Here is a 21063-nt window from a genome sequence, read left to right as displayed (position 1 = left end):
ACTGTTTGTTCTAAATATTGGCAAAGAGAACGTCATGGAGTGACCAAGGCTCTGTCATAGCACTTTCTAAGGTACGCCAGCAGACAGACATATCTGGACTAAACTAAGTGATAAAGGGTCTTATTAACACAAAGGACCAGAAATAATGTTTAAAGTTGGGAACTGAAAGGCCACCATCCTCTCTCCTTCTCTGTAGAGTAGACATCTTAAGTCGCGGCCGCTTGCCCTCCCAGATAAATTTGGATACTGCTGATTGTAATTTACGCCAATAGCCAGTAAGAAGGGAGAGAGGTAGCATAGAGCTCACAAAATTGACACCATAATCGATTGGCGAATGGCTTGAGCAAACGGCTCTAGAGAGAGGACAAATAGTGCAGGACTCAAGGGGCAACCTTGGCAGGTAGATCTAGGGACTGGAAATAAAGAGGAGGAGGTTTGTCCTGTTAAGACTCGGGCCGAGGGATTAGAATACAAAGCTTTGATCATACCAATGAAAGTGTTACCAAATGACCACTCAAGTCTGTCAAAGGCTTTCATTGCGTCAAGAGAAAGAAGTGACATTGGGGTCTTTCTGTCCTCCGCCGCGTCAACAATGTGAAGAAGACGTCTAACATTATCTGCTGCCAGATAATGCTCCTGTTTGGTCAGGGTTCACTAATTTTGACATTGGGACTCCAAGTGGCTCTTATAATCTCTATCTGAACATCGCTATATATATATATATATATATTATATATATATATATAATATTACATATATTTGGCATGGTCTTTAGGAAATAATATATATATATGAAGTTTATCCATCTGAATATATGGAATGAAAGTCTGAATATATTGAATGAATTCTGAATATATGGAATGAAGTCTGAATATATGGAATGAAAGTCTGAATATATGGAATGAAGTCTGATATATGGAATGAAAGTCTGAATATATGAATGAAAGTCTGAATATATGGAATGAAGTCTGAATATCTGTAATGAACGTCTGAATATATGGAATGAATTCTTAATATATGAATAATCTGAATATGGAATAAAGTCTGATTAGGAATAAGTCTAATATATGGAATGAATTTTGAATATATGGATGAAAGTTGAATACATTGACAGAAATGTCACCAAAGGGATACCTTTCTGAATTCACTGGATTTACAAAGGGCATCGGCTGAATAGTCCATACTTTGTTGAACTGCAGGGTTTTTTTGCAACAACTGGTCATACTCCAAACACACAAACAGTTTGGAAATTGTAGCGTCACCTTGAGGATCATATTTCCATTATTGCGACATTCTTAGTGCTTATAAGCAATCCTGTTCAACAAAACGTTGCCGAAAGAACATTATGCATCATTCTTGAAGGAATTTATGAGTCTCTTTGGGAGATGTCGGCAGAAGTAACACTTCAACTGGAAGCTAATGGTGTGGGCACTGGATACGGTTACCAGTATTTTGGCCCGTACATGCATTTGCCAGAGTGTTAATAATCTCTTCATTGCTCAAAATAGCTGACACTAGATTCCTAGCCGATTCACTCATAGCGTCCACATTTGTTACATCCTGATTAATCAGCCACAACACAAGATGGCGCCAGCGCCGTAATGACGTCAGCTTTCATTCCATATATTCAGACTTTCATTCCATATATTCAGACTTTCATTCCATATATTCAGACTTCATTCCATATATTCAGACTTTCATTCCATATATTCAGACTTCATTCCATATATTCAGACTTCATTCCATATATTCAGACTTTCATTCCATATATTCAGACTTTCATTCCATATATTCAGACTTCATTCCATATATTCAGACTTTCATTCCATATATTCAGACTTCATTCAATATATTCAGCTTCATTCCATATATTCAGACTTTCATTCCATATATTCAGACTTTCATTCCATATATTCAGACTTTCATTCCATATATTCACTTTCATTCCAATTCAGACTTTTCATTCCATATATTCACTATTCATATTCCATATATCAGACTTTCATTCCATATCTTTTCAGACTTCATTCCATGTATTCAGACTTCATTCCTATATTCAGACTTCACTTCCATATATCAGCTTTCATTCCATATATTCAGACTTTCATTCCATATATCAGACTTTCATTCCTATTTCAATCATTCATATATTCAGACTTCCATTCATATATTCAACTTTCATCTATATTCAGATGGATAAACTTCATATAATATATATTATTTCCTAAACGGCATGCCATAATATATATAATATATTATATATATATATAATATATATATTATATGCTAAGCCCTTCTGTCTGATACTCTCATGTTTGTTTTCCACAGTGTGAGCGTTGAACTCAGGAAAGAGGTACAGGGTTCCTTTGTGTAAATATAATAGATATAAGGACTCATTTGTTCCTCTCGCAGTTAAGATCATTAATGAGCAGCGATGAACCATATGTTCACTATGAACTCTTTAATGTATATCTGTGACTGTGATGGATGAAAAGGATGAATGAAATTGTTTTTTGTTTTGAAGTATGGCTTTTATCTTATTTTAGAATAGAAAATGGTAAATCTGCAATTTGCACAGCCCCTTGAGTAGCCCATATGTTGACTGTAGATTTGTCTTTTAATTGTTTTTAACCCTGTGGTTGTCATTGTGTCTGTAACTCTTGCAGAAAAGTAAGTTACTCAATGTCAAAAACGAACTTCTCCTTAGGGAGACCAATAAAAGTACTTCACCATTTTTACCATTCTGTATGAGTGATATAGCTTGATGCCATGACTTTACTATTTTTATTTACCACTTTCCATGTATCTTATAGATGAAAAATGTACAATGGGTATTGGCCAGGAGCAAGGAAATATGGTAAATACTGTAAATGTAAATATAGCCTTAAGTATATACTGTAAACTGTGTACAGTAAATAAGCAAAATAAGCAACAGTAAAAAAAACATTATTCAAGCTGCTCATTATTACTATCTGAATCCTGAGCAATTTTACACATCCCTGATTAAAACTATGACTTTGCTCTTCACAGTCACTACTGAAAACTAAATGGTAGTTTGAACCAAAAAGTAGAATTATAAAATGCTGTTAGTTAGGGTTTGGGTTAAATGCTTCTTGTCCAAGCAGCCACCGAATCTGGTACTGTTTGTAAGTCACAGTTTTCAGTTTTGGATACTTTGTTGAAATTACAATCTCTCTCAAAAATTGTTCACAGACAGACTGACGCTGTATGCAATCTTCCGCATAGGTATACCAGATAGTTTACACTTCGTTTAGCCACGTACTGCCTCTCGTCTATGACAACCAACTCTCTTTCATCACGTAGGCCTTGTCCAGTTTTTGTTTCATGTCGCTTCATTGCATGTCTGCAGACTCTTCTTGCACAAGATGTCATTTTTGAGAGCGTTGCTGAGCTTTTTGCAATGCCATCTGTCTTCATGACAACCGGTCTCAGTCACAAGCCTTGTGAAAACCCGATAAGGAAGAAAACATACCTGTTTATTACATGTTTCCGGACATCATAGCCATCTGACAAGCTGGGAAAAAATTGTGTTTTTTTTATGTCCCTCATCAATTAAATATAGCTACTGAATGCAGTATTGTGGTATACCTCCTTGCTATAACATCTTATAACAATTATGCATCCTGATAAAGTTCCCTTGGCCTTTGGAATTAAAATAGCCCCACATCATCACATACCCTTCACCATACATAGAGATTGGCATGGGATACTTTCCATAAAATCATCTCTCAATGCAAATCAAACCAGCTATTAGTCTAACTGAAATCAACCATGCCAATCTCTATGTATGGTGAAGGGTATGTGATCCTTTATCAGGATGCATAGTATCCTGTATCCATGAAATAACTGGCCTTTAATAATAAAAATCTGCCTGCCTCTATTGGAATTTAACATAGGGGTATGTATACTTATGCCCCCTGCATTTTAAGGAAGAACATTTATTTATTTACAATACATTATTCATTCACAAAGAAAATTGGTGTCCTTAAAAGGTTGGATTCATCCCTTTTTTTAATTAAGGCATTAAGATCTATTTACAAAAGATGATCTTTTTATTCCTCTTTTTAGTCATTATAAGCTTGGGCATGTAAACTTATGAGCAGCACTGTAACTCTCCTTCAACAATAGCATGAAATGCACTATTATCAGATAACATTCAAGAGTGTGGTAAGGTGATTAAGCTGATAAAACGTAAAGATGAGAAGCCAGCTAGCTGAGTTGACTAAAACAGAAAATTCGGATTTGGGTACATAGCTAGTGTTCTTGAGTAAGACTTGGGTTGAAATGTTCCTAAAGCAACTTGAGAGCTCTAATTCCAGTTTGCGATTACCTATCACCAATTGCTGAACTTGCAGCTACCAACCACGAGCTGTACAAGACCTTGAGGCACGGAAGTCATTAGGCCTATTTCAGGGGGCCTGAAGCTACGCCAAAATGTTCCTAAGCACCCCTGAATGATACTAAGAACAACAATAACACTTTAATTTATCAATAACTGTATCTTCATTCATATAGACCCAACAAATGATATACTGTATATTTTAATTACCTGCTTACCTTTAGCTACGTTTTCTTGAGGTAAAGGAAAGGGGATATTTTGGATTGCTATGGAAAACTAGTCTAGCTAGAGTGAACGAGCAAAATACAAGAAATGGTTAATTTAGCAAGCTAATCACAAACTCTTTATTCTTTGCCAATAATATAGCCTGTCTCTAATAGGCCTATAATAAAACAATATCAATCCCCATAGAATGTTGTTGTCACTGAAAACTAAATGCCATAGGGTCCCTGTTAATGTTATTGTACTGTTGTATCCTTCAATTCATTGTGCAGGTGAGATGGATATTCAAAGATATTTCAACAGAGAGAATGAAAAGCAGGAGAAGGGCAGGGCAGTTGATTCTGAGGGAGTTGGTGTGATTGAGATCAGTAGTGGTCTATAGATCTGAGGATTGTTTTATTTTCTTCTAACAATAACATTTGTTGGCAGATCTAGGCACTATGCATAGCCTAAACTAAATTATTTAATTATATTTATTATATGTGCTAGCTATCTTCTAACCAATTTAACTTTCTGCATTCCCTGGCTGTGATAAATTAAATAAATATGTAGCTGTTACCTAAATGAAAGCTAAAGATGAGCACATGCCAACAGATACACATGTGTAAATAAAATGAAAGCAATCCTAAATACAGTACATATATATATACAATAAACATTACACTAAATCTTTTATTCCTTCCGCCATCAGGTTATTGTATTTACACAGTAGCCACTTTAAATATGATCTGTATCAATAGCTTACATGATAAAGTGTGCAGTGATGTCTATTTTCTTTCTTTTACTTTCTTTAGATATAGTATGCTATTACTTTATCATACATTGACATGAGCAGACAGATAACATTTATTAAGTCATTGCTTACAGAAGAACTCATCAGGAGCAAAGTCTTGCCTAAGTAAATTCCCCCCATGCGTCTTTGATGTGTCTTAATGCTAACATTACAGTAACTTTTGTTGAACAGAGTAGAAATGGAAAAAAATAATATGTCAGTCACTTATGACTTGTTAACATCTTGGTTTGTTGACATACGTAAGTGTATCTAATACAGTAACAAAAGGTGTGAGTGCAAAGATTTAGCAAACACAACTTACAAATACCCTGGGGCTAAGCACCCACTCCTTCAATCCTAGTGACGTCCCTGCCTTGAGGTCTGCTTTCAACAGAAAGGGGAGCCTCAAAAGGTTTGCTGAAATGTGTATGGGATTTTGGCAGGAGCCTACAGCTTCAGCAATTCTAAAAGAAAAAGAAGCTGGATCCTTGTTGGACATTTACAAGAAATAAAGTCAAATTGTTGTTTGTCATGAAACAACCTACGGTAGGACATTGTAGGCCTAAAATTTAATTTTGCATACTTTTTGAAAATTGTGTATTTCTGTGTTTTTTTTGTAAGATTTAAGTTGAATCTTGAAGTTGTTTTTGAATGTTTACTATGTAAACATTTGCACTTTGCATTTACAGATCATGTGTCTTTGTTTTTAGTTTTTGTCGAGAACTTTCAGGTCTACAGACACTAAGAAGTTAGTAAAAAGTCAAATTCATAAATGTTCTACTTGGGGGAGCATTCTCAGGCATTACTGTTTAAGGGCCTTATATTGTGAATAAAGCATATAAAACTGTAAATGGGCTGTATTTATATATCTTTTTCTAGTCTACTCAAAGCACTCACTATTCACACACTGTAGAGGAGGCCGTAAAAGGTGCCACCTGCTCATCAGGTAAACGCTCAGGCACATTCACACTCCGATGGCGCAGCATTGGGGGCAACTCTGGGTTAATATTGTGTAAATCTAGTTACCTAAGTATAATTTTGCAAACCAACTCCTTTAATTCTTAATACATTTCAATTTTGCCATCACTAATCATATCTTATTTATCAATTTTAAATATGTACCAGGTCAGCACTTTATTTGAAGGGCCACAAACATTACCAGTAATGAAGAAGAATTGTTTAGTTAATCATGATTACAACACTATAATTCATTAGAATATATGTATGCTGCTGTGACTGGACAATTTTTTTGCTCTGTCCCTTTAACTACAGATTTACCTGAGTAAGAAGACGTGAACATCATTAATAAATCAGAAGTCATCATGATTCAAATACCTAATTGATGCATTAATAAATGTATTGTTCCTGCATAAAGTCATGCATGAGATATTATTAATCCTTGTATATTAATGATAGTTCATAAAGTACTACATGAAAAAATTCATGCTTTTTCATGCATGAAAAATATATATAATTCATGTACCAATATTATAAAGTGTTACCAATTAATTCCATGATAACATCAAAATAAATGTTGATAGATGTAGCATTATAGTTTTAAAAATGTCAATAAACAACAAAGCTATCCAGCTTCCCTGGCAATAAGACCAAAATAATAAAATTAAAATAAAAACTTATAAACCATGTTAAAATCTTGTGACTAATTGTTGATTAAAACAGTGACTATAGGGTTAAAAATACCAATAAATAAATAAAAGCTGTACACAGCTGCAGCCTGACAAGCAGAAAGAATTGTGCTGTGATCACGAATGACGCTTTCCATTGAAATACATTAGTGTAAAAACCTGCTACGAAAAAACGAGGTAAAACATGTCTGAGTACACCAATCAATAGATTAAATTACGTAAACATTTCACGAACTGCCGCAAGACTGGGTTGTGTAGTGATATGCTTGTGGAGACTGGCCTCCAATCTTGAGCTCAGATGTATTTCTCATGTCTTTGGTATGGGAATGTCAGTTGCTCATGTCTTCACCCAACAAGTTGTCACTGCCATCAACAACACCCTAAAGCCACAATACCTAGACACACCTTCAGCTGCAATAGTCCGAGGATTCAGAGACAGGTGGGGGTCCCCACAGTGTGCAGGAGCTGTGGATGGTACTCATATTTGCATTCTGGCACCATCTCACAACTCAGCTGACTATTCCAATTGCAAAGGATTCTATTCTGCTATCCTGCAATTGTAGACCACAATGGGAAGTTTTGGGCTGTCAACATTGGCTGGCCTGGGAGGGTTCATGATGCCCACATATTCTCAAACTCCTCCTATTATCAGTCCCTCCAGGATTTCACAGCCTATTTTAGAGATTGTTCCAGTCCAAATTGTCTAATTTTGCTGCCACTTTTGTAAAAAATTACGATAAAAGTTGCAGTCTTTTGTATTTTTCTTGTGATGAATTTGTAGGAGACAGTGATTATTACAAAAATAGGTTGCAAATTCTTTTTTGGGGGGCTTTTCCCTTTATTATGGTGAGCGTGGATAGACACAAAAGGGGGAGAGAGATTGAGGGATGACACGCAGCAGGTTGGATTTGAACCCTGGCAGGACTCAGCCAACATGGGTCACACACTCTTACTGGGTGAGCTAGATGCCGCTGGGTGAGCTAGATGCTGTTTCTCAGATCTGCATTGACTTTAATGAAGCCAGCTCACAGTTTAAAAAAATATATCTCCAATATAATATCTCCGACGGCAAAGACGCAACGGGAGTCGCATTTAAACCAAGCAGCATGTCTGAAACCCACGTTCACCAGAAATCTACTGGTTACTATGTAAGGACTACAAACCCCACGTTCACCAGAAATCTACTGGTTACTATGTAAGGACTACCAAAACGAACCTGAAGCTGAAGAAACCCTAAACGTTAACGGAACAGATCCGCGGAGAGGGAGAGAGAGGGAGAGGGAGAGGGAGAGAGATGGAGAGGGAGAGGGAGAGGGAGAGAGATAGAGGGAGCGCTGTTCTCCATGTTCTGTGTATGTGTGAATGAGCCGAGCGTGTGTGTGTGTAGGGAGGGGCGCTGTGACTATCACAGAACGCAGCGCGGTCAGCTGAGGATTCAATCCAGTACAGATATTGACTCGTATTACTCGAATAATACTTGTACTCGGCAAAAGTGCTATATCCATACCGGATACTCGTTTCAGCCGAATACTCGGATCATCCCTACTGGTTAGTATCGCTTTGATAGACCTTGCTCCACCAGCACTGTGGAGGAGGGTCTGGCAAGTCCCCACAGTATTTTGGATGGGAAACATGTTTTATTGGAATTTCTTCAAACCAATCACACTCGTCATGGGTGGCACTAAGCGCTGCACAATAAAAAGTAGTTTTAGTCGTGCAACCAAAAACTTAGATTGAAAAGATCGTCTAGCTAGCTGTCTGGATTTACCCTGCAGATATCTGAGGAGCAGTTAACCGTAGTCCTCATAAATCCACCGAAGTTTAAAATCCCAACACAAAGAAAGTGGAAGGTAACGGAAATCTGTCTGAAAATAAGGACATACGGCGCAATTTCCCTCGGCAACAGGGCAATCCCAGAAGTGAAAGGTCGAGGATATAGACTAGTGGCTGGTTGATCTTTTCATTGTAAAAAATAATTTCCCATCCTAGCCTTGGACACACATTCATACAGTTTGATAAAGTACTTTATTTGGCCTTTAACATTTTAATACACTTACATAATAAGCGTAGCTGTCCTCAATTCAGGTAATCGTGTAATTACCGACTCAGCTGCGGTTATTCCTGCATCTGCCGTATGTGTGCGTGCGTGAATAACTTTGTGTGTGTATAATTTTATGTGTGTCAGTCGCAGGGAGAAATGAGCAGAAGCCCTTCCGCTGCAAAGAGCCGACAAGATTGACAGCAGTCAGCTTTTAGCGTCTTTAGAAGATAACATCTTTACAGTGTACTTTGGTATTAAAATGTGTACAGGTTGGCAGGAGGTTGATGTTTTGTTGGTAAATATTAGATGTTCAAGTCACACACATCTCATTTTTATATCAGAAACAAGGAAATTAATTTTATAATGTACAGTACATGTGTTACATCAACCTATTCTCACTCCCGCTTTGTCAGTGGTTCTCAGCGTCAAATACTGACCCAAAGGTCTGCCACGTGGGCTTGCTGTGATTGGTTTAAGTTGTAGGGAATTCCAGTTATTGATCAAACTTGCGGTAAAGTCTTGGTAATTCGATAAAATTGCAAGTCACACTGAATTCATGAAGATTGGTTAATTAGTGTGAATTGTTGCAATCGAGACATTGTGTGTTCCTGGAGGGACTGCTTTATGAACAAGGACAGAATGGAACACTCTTGCCAGTATTGCAAGAAACCATTCAGGATGTGGAAGTTCCTCTTGTGATACTAAGAGATGCTGCCTATCTACTGCTACCATGGGTAATGAAGCCATACCCGGAGGGCAGAGGGATAAGACCAGAACAATCTGCTTTAAATCACTGCTTGAGTCAAGCCAGATTGACTGTGGAGAGGGCTTTTGGACGCTGGATGTGGCTTTTGAGACAATGTGATTGTCATATCACTTTAATCAGTGACATCATCTTGGCCTGCTGCTTCCTTCACAATTTTTGTGAGAGCCACAATGAAGATTGGTGATGAAGATTATGATGCATGACCAGACCCTGCAGATGTGTAATTGGTGATGAGAGTGGGGCAAATATTAGGAATGCATTATGTGCTAATTTTTCAAATATGTAGGTATGGCCATTGTTTTGTCACTTGCAGCCTTTGTACGCGATATTGCTTGCTCTGTTTTGAAACAATAATTGTCTGTTATGTTCTGGAACCTACTAGAGTAAAGTATTTATTTTACTGAGGTTTATTAGCAAAATAGTTGTGTTCTTGTTCTTTTTGTAATTACACATCATTTCATGTTGTTTGACTGTGATGGAAAGACACATGGTTACATTTGGTTATTATGTGTTAGTTTTAGAAAAATAAAATAAAGAAAGTATAACGATACAGCTATACTGTACAGCTCAAATAGAAAGTAAAAACACAGCATAATTTATACAACAAACAGATTAAAAAATACTGGGTGCTGTTTAGTAAAACAAATTAGAACTGCATAACTAAAAATACATTACAAATTAAAAGAATTCTGCTTCTCCCCACTTAGTTCACCACTATCATTTTGATACAGGTTGGGTCAGATCAAATGGGTTTATAGGTTGGGCCTGCATAGTTGCTAGGTGTGGAGACCAGTCCAGTCACTGGGAGCTGGGGGTGGTGGATGATATTGAGGATTTTTGGGGACCCCAGGATGCTACACGGTGTGTTGCCTGGCTTTGATGAGTCATTAAGGTCTGCATCAAGTTCATAAACACAGTATTTGTAGTTGCATGCTTCTCCTGCAGCATCCTGAAGCGCCTCTCTTCAGTCTGCTGCTGCATTTTCATCCACTTTCCAGAGTGGCATTTTCCCTCTCCTGTCTCCTGTCTTCTGCATTGTCGAACTCATCCTGCAACCTCTTGTACTCATGAATTCTATCCAGTAGCCTTCATCCTCCTATTTCTGCTGCTTGGCCCAGCCTTCTCTTCGTTGCTGGTAGCTGCATTTTCATCTGTAAAATGAAATAGTTAACATAAATGGATGCACACTTGTAATAGCCTAATGCCTACTCCTCATCAACTACCACAGAATACAAGGCATCATAATAAATAGTTCATTAACTGTTTGGACATTTTATTATATATTATACCCTCGTTTCTGCTACTGTAAGTTATGCTAGTGTTTTGGAGAGCTTAACCTACGCTGTACTCTGTTGAAACAATAAGGCATGCTAAAAAAGATCTTTGGAATATGACAGAAGAAATGAGAAGCATATGCAATAATGTGGCTACAATCGAGTTGTAGTTAGGAAATGATAGGCTACTCACCAATTTCAGTTTAGTTTTCTGTGGCACTGTGCTTATCAGTAGATGCAGTCTAAGTTGAAGCTGATGGTGAAGACTCCACCACCTGAATGGGTGAGGTTGTTGGGTGAGTGCCCAGAATGCTATCCAGCTCGTCAAAAAAAGGACATTTGTCATGCATCGGTATATCCTCGGTATAGCTCCTCCGGGGAGCCTTGTTGCTCCTCTCTCCTTGTTGTGCAGTTTAGCAATCGGAACATCATTCAACATAGCAAGAATGATCAATGGGATCCAAGCTGGAGGATCAAGGAGTTGAGGAAGTACACATTTCAGAAATGGAAAAAGCCCAGTGTGATATTCAAAGAAACACCACACACACACACACACACACACACACACACACACACACACACACACGTACAAAGATCGGGAGTAAATTGTGACCAGTGGTAGAATACATTAATGTAAAAATACTTTATCATAAAAGTCCTGAATTTAACATGAACAGGAGTATTATTCAGCAAATGTACTTTAAATATCACAAGCACAATTAGGCTACTCATTATGCATGGCTCCTTTCAAAGTGTTTTTATAGACTACTTTATTTTCCTGTTATTTATTTTTTTGTTTAATTAATTATTTGGGCTTTTCTGCCTTTAATGGATGGGACAGCTGAATTCAAGAAAGTGGGAGAGAAGGGGGGTCAACACATTGCAAATGGCTGCGGGTCATCAACTCTATTTCTGTGTGTCAAGACCTGTATGCATTGCGTACTGTACGTGTGCTTATCCCATTCTCATATTTGCACCTGCATCTTGTCATGTTCTAGTCCTGTTTGTTACTTTGTTTTTATGTTCATATCTAATAAAAAATAAAGTGTTGAAAAAAGGACTGCGGGTCAGATAGAACATGGGTGGGTTCTATCTGACCAGGATTGAGCCATGTGAGCTACCATATTATTGTTAGGTTTAATCACTAACAACCATGGCTAAATGTGTTTCAATTTTGTAGTTTGTCCAATGTGGAGCCAATTTCAGATTCTTTGCATACTACTGGGTAGATTACTAGTAAAGTACAGCATCCCAACATTGAAGTATATATATTTTTACCATAAGTGTCAAATAATGTAGTGCAGTAAAAAGTACAATATTTCCTTCTGACATGTAGTAGAGTACAAGTATAAAGTAGAAAAACATGGAAATACTCAAGTAGAGTACAAATAGCTCAAAACTGTGCTTAAGTACAGTACTTGAGTTAATGTACTACCACTGATTATGACAAATTGTGCACCTTAATAAAAGTATTTTTGCCAACATGTCCCTTTGTATAATTTGTTTGTGTGTTTTAACATTTGTTATGTTGGTGTGAATTTTGCTTGCTGAAAGTGCGAGGGCACACAAAGGCTCCGAAATTCGTTGCAGCCCTCAGTCATGCACCTCTGAAGTTTTGTTGGGAAGACTGGCCAAATGGGTTTACCTGTTCAAACTGTCTGTATGATAATCGTATAGACTACAGGCAGTCAAATGGCCATACATTTGTGGTAATAGAGAGCCAACACACTGAGTAAAGTAGAAGCATTGTGCTGGAGAGTGTTGAAAAACATAAATCTCTTTGTCTGATAACTTGGAGGTAAGCGACAGTAATGTTAATATGTAGGCTACACAAAAAAAATGACCGAAATGTCCCTAGAAGTATTCTACAATTCACACTGACTGACACCATACAGCTTTTTGTACCTACATACAAAGTTGAAAAATGGGGTTTTCTGTGTCTTGTTTGGTAAAAAAAAGAGAGAGCTTAATAACCATATGATGTTTAAAAATGTTTTTGGGTTATTGATCCTCTTGGGCACATTTCCTGTCATTCCAATCAGGTTACAGGCATGTAAAAGTTCACAGAATATATATATATGCTATCCAGGACTGTAGGTTGGTTTCACTGCTGCTTTTACAGACTGAGTGAAATTATGCACACATGCATGACTTTTCAATCTCTGATCAGACATCAAACAGGAAGTCTGAATAATAAAAACATCATGAAAACTGTGGATTCATATATATCATATAAGGATTCATATAGCCCAAAACCTGCGGAGCTGTTCGCACAACCACACCAGGAAGCTTGTATGTGTTTAACCTACCTTTGTTAAGGATAAAACGTCTCTCGCTCTCTCTCACACACACACACACACGTAACATGAAATATTATTCCCATACAGGTAGACTGACATTTATCTACGCCCTAGACTTCCTGGGAAGCAATAAAACAGATGACTTGATAGAATCGATGTGTGAAATAAAATAGTTGTGTGCGTAGGGGAAGAGGGGAGGGGGGTGCGTGGGGCTGTCACGTCACATCTCTCATTAACCCCTCCACCCACTCCCCATTATCCCCGATGACGTAAACCACTCAAACTACTTTAACAAGCCGCGGAGCCACCAGCCGCAACACTTCACCGAGCACTTTGAGGACTCCACGAGAGTTTAACGGCTGTTCTTCCAACCGGCGGTCCGGTGCTACCGTTTGTGTCACGGAAAACTGACCGAAGTCAGAGCGCGGCAAGTGAGGGAAAGAGGAGAGAACGGCTGTGCGTATCTGATTGGACAACACAGAGCAACACAACGAGCCGCGGACACATATACCGGGTCCACACGCTCGCGCCTCTCAACAATTACCCACTCCGCTGCTACCCCCGAGGGAAGCAGAGACCAGCTGAAGTATCGTTAAAAATTACAGAGGTAAGACACGAACTTCTTCATTTAGGCTACAGGAGACAACCGCGAATATAATAAGCCTTCTACTACAGTTAATATTACTATATGCTGTCACTAAGACTAATACGAGTCACAGTCTGAACAGCATCCAGACCAGATACACTTTACAGATTTACAGATGTGTTCAAATGATGGACTTTTGGCCTAGATAGCAGTAGGCTGCGATGGGAAAAAGCAGAATTTGTAGTAACAATAATTCCAATAGTGGCATGATTAGTAATTGCTAAATGACCTGTTGACCTGAATCTGACATATTCTTGGAGAACGATGTTAAAAGTCTGACAAGTTTAGTTTGTCCTTTTTTGTCCTTTTCTGCCGTTAGTCCATGGCTGCCCCTGCACACAGCAGCTGCGTGTGGATGTTGCTGCTGGGCGCGTGTGTGTCGCTGGTGGTTGGGACGGAGTGCGGGAAGGAGTGTGCACTGTGTGTGTACCGTCTGCTGGGACAGCAGTCTGGTTTCTCCTCCCTGGTAATGTCACTTTAATATTATTATTATTAATATTATTATTATTATTATTATTATTATTATTATTATTGTTGTTATTATTATTCTAACATTTATTTATATTTAGAACACACTTACAGACGAATAATAATTAATAGCCTACATTGAAATGTAGAAGGTAACAGAGACAGTCTCATGTCTCACCCTTGGTAAATTTGATAATAAATAAATTAAAGAAGTAAAGTAATGCAGTGTGAGTAACAATCAGCAGTCTGGTTTCTCCTCCTCATAAAGTCACATCAGTATAATTGTGTCAGTCGAGTGTGTGACACGTACATTTCTATTGTGTGGATTTCGTGACTTCCCTAACATTTCCCATATGTCTGACTAATAATGCTCTCCTTTCTATTTCTGTGATATCGAGATCTTTGCTTAATTGATGTAAAAACATAGAACGAGCCGGTAAAAAAAAATCTAAACAACTTCACATTTTTACATTCAACAATCTCTTATTTTAAATCCCATTTAGGTAGAATTACCGTAATATGAGCTGTACCAAGATAAATGTAAATATGTCATACGTCATAATTCTTCTTATTTTTTTAAATCAATCCATATTTGGTCTTTGTGGTCTCTTTTTTGGTCTCTATTCTTCTTCATACAATAATTACTTGTTGTATACTCCCCATTATGGCCTCTAGAGGGTGTTGCTGCCCTCCACTCTCTTGTAGCCCCTTAGGTGGCAATATGTCCTCAATTCAATTTTCCAGTTCATTAATTCTGTCTTCATTAGCCCGCAGCGCTAAAAGCTCAGCAAGAATCCGTGCTTCATGCCATCAAATAAATGAAATCCAATTACACATATGAGATTGGCAGCAGGTTTTCCTGGCAGTGTGCAGCCCCCAGGGCTCAGCAGATGCCTTTAGTCTGATTGTAGTCCTGCCACTGGGGTTATATGAACTCACATAGTTAAAGGATGACTGGGATAAGTGGGTGGCGATGTGGGAGTCACACAGCTTTAATAGGAAAGGCGTCCATTAGATGAATAGGACCCTGTATCAATGAGTGAGAAACAGCCTGGGACAGATGGTTTGAAGAGAGAAATTGTGTTTTTCTAAGTTAACGGAGTAAGTGAGAATAAAACAGGCTGTTGTGTTTTCCCAAAGCATCTGCTGACTTTTGTCACCTCTCCCTCATGACTCTTTCTTTCTTTTGTGTAGTCTTTGTCTGTTCTTCTCAATCTAAACTAGTGGTTGCCTGATATGTTTTTTTTTTTTATGGCTGATGCTGATATTTATACGGCAGGTTGGCTGGCGTCCCATAAATAATGTTGAAGTATTAATAATAGTGATAACATAAAGTAACAATTCAATCAACACAGCTCTATAAAGAAGGAAATATCTCTCCATGTTGTTTTTCGGCGTCTGATAAAATAATACAGTGTAATAGGGCTGACCGATTAATCGCATTTGCAATAATATCGCAACATGAAACGTGATTTCCTAATTGCAAAGGCTGTGATTAAGTCAAGTGACTCACAAGCGCAGTCTGTAATCCGCAGCGAAAGCATCGACTTGGCACGCTAACGTTACGCCATTCTTGTTGTACATGGCCTCAGGCTCAACAGAAACTTTAGTCCCAAATAGGAATAGTATGTCACTTGTGTGGGACTATTTTGGTTTAAAAAAAGATGATGCGCAGCTTCAGGTATTGTGCAAATCCGGTCTTGCTAACATTGCTACCTTATGGGGTAACACCACAAACCTGTATCAGCACTTAAAAAACAACACAAAGCCATCTACAACAGTTGCATGGCTAAAATGCTAAAACCAGTTTGTCAAGTAAGCAAAATACCACCCGACAAGCATCCCTCACCAACGTGTTTGAAAGCGTAACGTTAACTCCATGTTAACGTACTTTAAAACGGAGCAAGGAAATTACTCCAGCAGTAGTACGGAGTTTATCGGCAAAAACATGATGATTAGAACAGTCACTAAGTCGGGGTTCATGGCTACACAGAGCGTCTGTTTCTGACACGGAGTCAGAGAGTGATGGCCGGAGTCTGGAGTTGTTTTTAAGATGAATAAAGACAGATTTGATGGGAGTATAAAGTACACTGACCGTAGCTGGATCTGAGTGGGAGTTGCTAATGGTGAGAAATTGCTTCCTGTGTGTTCAGGATCACTATGGCTGGCAGTGCCAAACTCACTGCACTTGCGTTGTTAGTTGGTGTTAGTGACTAGATATAATTACAACTAATATTTAGGTAATTATGTTCAGACCGTGAATACATTTACTTTGAGTTACCTAAATATTTTCAAGGAGGAACAGGCAGATATTTCTCTCCTTTTATTTTCTGCATTTTTGTATTGTTACTGACTGGAGATCAGTAATATTAATATATACTGTACTATATTTTTACTTATTTAACTGTCTAGTCCCCAAACTTCCCTTTCCTGAGCCACATTAACCAGCTCTAACTGGGGGATCCCAAGGCGTTCCCAGGCGAAGTTGGAGATATAATCCCTCCACCTAGTCCTGGGTCTTCCCCGAGGCCTCCTCCCAGCTGGAACACCTCCCTAGGGAGGCGCCCAGTATACATCCTTACCAGATGCCTGAACCACCTCAACTTCTGGTTAAATAATAATATAAATACTAAGTGTGGTAAATCCACATATTTGTTTTTATATTTCTGAAATTGGCACTTTAGTTTGTGTGATTTGTTTCTGACTTTCATATGAATGTTCAAACCAGGCTTGGTCAGTGCTCAATATTCTTCTGTGATTGAAGTAGTTAAATGAAAGATTTCATTCATTTAAAAACATGCATCACATACAGTCCTGGTCTCCAAGAAAGAACAGTTTGTTTAATCTATCTAATCTTGTGTTGTTCATACTATGTAATGGTTTATTGCTTGTCTTTGTTGAAAAATACAGAAGTCAAAGAGCTTAAAGAATAATCACACATTAAATTGCAATATTGGTGAAAAGAATCACAATTAGATTATTTTCAAAGATTGTTATGCCCTACCTTGTAATAATAACAGATGAGACAAATAATTACCAAACTTAAATGAACATTTATTTAACACTTATTGTCTGCTTTGACTCTATTTAGTCTGCTTAGTTGTAGGCTGTAACTCGCAGCAGTTTTGAAAAGGAAAAAGGACATTTTCAAATGTTCCATTGTTTTGTGGACGTCTCCTAAAAAGCTTTACAGTTACAATTGCCTACCCGTTCCACCGTCATCCCAAAGGAAATATCTGATAAACGTTTTACTCGTCAGGAGAAGGAGTAAGGGCTGAGGATGCCCACACAATAGTTTTTCAAGCCCTGTGAGCTACTTTAGCTGGTTGAAGGCTGAAGGAAACCCATAGAATGGAGAAATGGACCAAAGGAGAGCGCTAACTTTCATCTACAGCAGCCTTACTCACAAGACTGGCTGCAGACAGTTTTTGTTAATCGGCATTAAGAGCGCAGGCATCGTCCGACTGACTATCACTAATCGGAACAAAATCTTTGACTGCAATGCACATAAGATAGATGGCTGAACTCTCTGTGTGGTTTGGTCTCCATTTTAATTTCAGTTACAATTCATCAAGCTTTATCATCATGGTTTCACTGATGACTAGAGTGAGGGGGGGGTGGGGTGGGGTGGGGAACAGTGATGGATAGATGATTAAAAAGCTGTGTTAGGGAAAAATCTAGATAGATATAAGGTCTACTTGTGCTACGTTGGGTGGTTAAATAACATAGCAAGACGTTACACAAATAAGCCATTAAAGTGACACTCCCACAAAATCATTTGGAAGTTATATAATAACATATATAGTAATTATGTTTTGACACCAGCTCCATACTTGCCAATGATACATAGGATTGACTTTCATCTTTTCATCTCGTTCCCAGAATGAAAGCAAATACATGTATTGTCTATAGAACTACGTTGCCATTAAAGGGTATATTCAGTTTCTTTTTTTAACTTGGACCATTTCTTCCTCTGTTTTGTGTCTAAGTGACTGATGGGAACAACCATTTTTGGAAATTGGTCCAGTATTAGATAGGGGTAGGACTCACCAGAGGCCTCACAATATGATAACATCACAATGCTCATGTCACAATACGATATTATTGGGATTTTAAACATATCGCAATATTCTGCGATATATTACAATTTCTTATCTTTTTTCGAAATTCAAATTTTTTCCAATGTCAAATGAATCTGTTTTATCTAAAAAGATAAATTTCTCTGTTTATGTACCTTACTTCAATTGTATTGCTGCGAAATGGATGCAAAATGTCAAGCAGACAAACTGATCAATGCATGTATAATTAAAGATCGATACTTGGTTTCTGTGTATCGATACAGTATTGCCACAGACAATATCGCAATCTATGCTGTACCGATGTTTTCCCCCACCCCTAGTATTAAGCAAGACTGCTGCAGACAGCAGCGCCAAAACAGGCTGTAATGTCATTGGGCACCCACTGTTCAAACAGTCGCCACTCTGGTTTGGTTGAAAGAAACCCTTAATTTTCCCATTTACATGTGAAAATATGCTGGCTCTATACACACAAAAAGTTATGTTTATTTAAATAGAGTCTGGTGAATTTGGCGATCTCAGCTGTTTCTGGTTAAACCAAAAATTATCTTATTCTTTAACAAAAGGGATCTGCAGGGATGCTTTCCATAATGTTGTCAGACAATTTAATATGCAATACATAATTTGAGTCAGTTGCAACTGAACCCACAAACATCCATTAAAAACTGCCAAATGTGGTACTTTACAGTTTAATATTGTTCTACATACACCAGAGTCATTTAAAAATGACACCTCTATCTCATTTCTTTAAGTTTGATTTTTGTTGCATCCCAAATAAAAGGGCTCAAACAGAGAACATGTCAAAAATGTCTCTGTCAAGAAACAGTGTCAAGCGGATTCTTGTCAACCGTCATCATCCAGCATGGCTCAGACACCACCCAACAAACAGCATTTTTTAGTGGACAAAATAGACAATAGCCGTATATGATTACATTGTAGCCTGGTTCCCGGCTGCCTGTTACAACGTTTTTGTTGTAGCAGAAGGAAAAAACTAAACCCACAGTGATTCAGGTTTTGATATTCCAATTGAATCATGACGTCATGTTATAACTCGCAAACTTGATTTTTCCAGACATGCTCACTAGAGTGTGACGGTGGGCTGGACAGCCAGAAGCTGCGCCTGTGCCAGGACTTCCTATTGGAGGAAGAAAACCACATTGCTCTGAATGTTGACCCCAGCCAACAGCAAGAACAGGAAGCAGTTGGTGCCCTAACAGCTGACAATGAGGACGCAACATTACCGGAACACCAGCTAGCCAAGAAGTACGGCGGCTTCATGAAGCGCTACGGTGGTTTCATGTCTCGCCGCTCCTCCTCTCCAGAGGGGATGCTAGAAAATCTTGGAAACCAAGATGAAGAAGAAAATGTTCGCCTGGAGATCCTTAAGATTCTCAATGCAGCGGCTGAGCACCGTGGTGAGGGGGATGGTCAGGGAGGCGAGGCGGTAAAAAGGTATGGAGGCTTCATGCGTCGTGCTGAAGGAGGGGCTGTGCAGGGCGACCTGCTAGAGGCGGTGTTAGGCCGTGGGCTTAAGAAGCGCTACGGAGGGTTCATGAGGCGCGTGGGCAGGCCTGAGTGGCTGGTGGACAACAGCAAAAGTGGGGGGGTGTTGAAACGGGCCTGGGAGAATGGCAGCGAGCTACAGAAGAGGTATGGGGGGTTCATGGATTAGGACCCCATAGTTATGACCTTCCCCCCCCTTCCAACCAATCACCTTGTAATCTGGACTTGTTGGTGTTTGAATCAACTGCCCACCCCCTCTGCTTTGTATAACGTGCTGCTGCCTACTTGGTTATTGGTTCAACTGCTTCTGTAATGATAAAAAAAGATAAACGTGTCGATGTACACAAATCATTTTTTGGTCTGTTTTGGTTCTCCTGATATTATTTATTAAAATAATCTGTTGATCGAGGTGTGTTAGTTGAGTGTATAATTAAAGTAGATTACTTACTGTGTTCGAGCTTGTGTGTGTATGTTTTAGAAGTGGGGGACAAAATAAAGTCAGGAGGCTCATTATACATTTAAGTATGCAAATATTTGCTAATAAGTATATCAACACAGCATATAACATATATGGAATTGGTTGCTTTCCAAAAAATTGCTACTCTAATAAAAGCAATAGAAATGTTTTGTAAATAGTTAAATAAAATTCTGTATTATTAATGTGCTAACAGTTACAAGAATTAATTGGACACGTATACTATAACTTATACTCATTTTATACAGTATGTTACTGTCACGTATCTTTACTGCATTATCTTGGATCGATGTTCAACTCTGCCGTGTGCTTAAGAGAGTTGTGATTACACCTTGTCAGTGTAAATCATTTCAATTTCAATTTCAGCCTTGAAATTCCACCAATTAGATGGTTTGGGCAATATGTTTGTAGCCGGTAAGGTAAACGTGTCTTACTTAAGCATAATTTCTGTGAGCCTGCAATAATAAGACCAACAATACCTATATACTATAATACCTAATAGCTCTCATCTGTG

General features: G+C 38.3%; 1 protein-coding gene across 1 annotated transcript; it reads left to right on the top strand.

Moving 5' to 3' along the window:
* Positions 1-13642: 13642 nt before the first annotated feature.
* On the top strand, positions 13643-20528 carry LOC116699562 (proenkephalin-A). Its single transcript, XM_032532226.1, has 3 exons — positions 13643-13988; positions 14347-14493; positions 19644-20528. The coding sequence occupies exons 2-3, from the start codon at positions 14350-14352 to the stop codon at positions 20241-20243; spliced, it is 744 nt and encodes a 247-aa protein (XP_032388117.1). The 5' UTR covers positions 13643-13988; positions 14347-14349; the 3' UTR covers positions 20244-20528.
* Positions 20529-21063: the final 535 nt, after the last annotated feature.

The sequence above is a fragment of the Etheostoma spectabile genome, chromosome 12, assembly GCF_008692095.1.
Source record: "Etheostoma spectabile isolate EspeVRDwgs_2016 chromosome 12, UIUC_Espe_1.0, whole genome shotgun sequence".
In the NCBI taxonomy this organism is placed as follows: Eukaryota; Metazoa; Chordata; class Actinopteri; order Perciformes; family Percidae; genus Etheostoma; species Etheostoma spectabile.
Note: the sequence above shows the minus strand (reverse complement) of the source record. Positions and strands in the feature narration are given on the sequence as shown.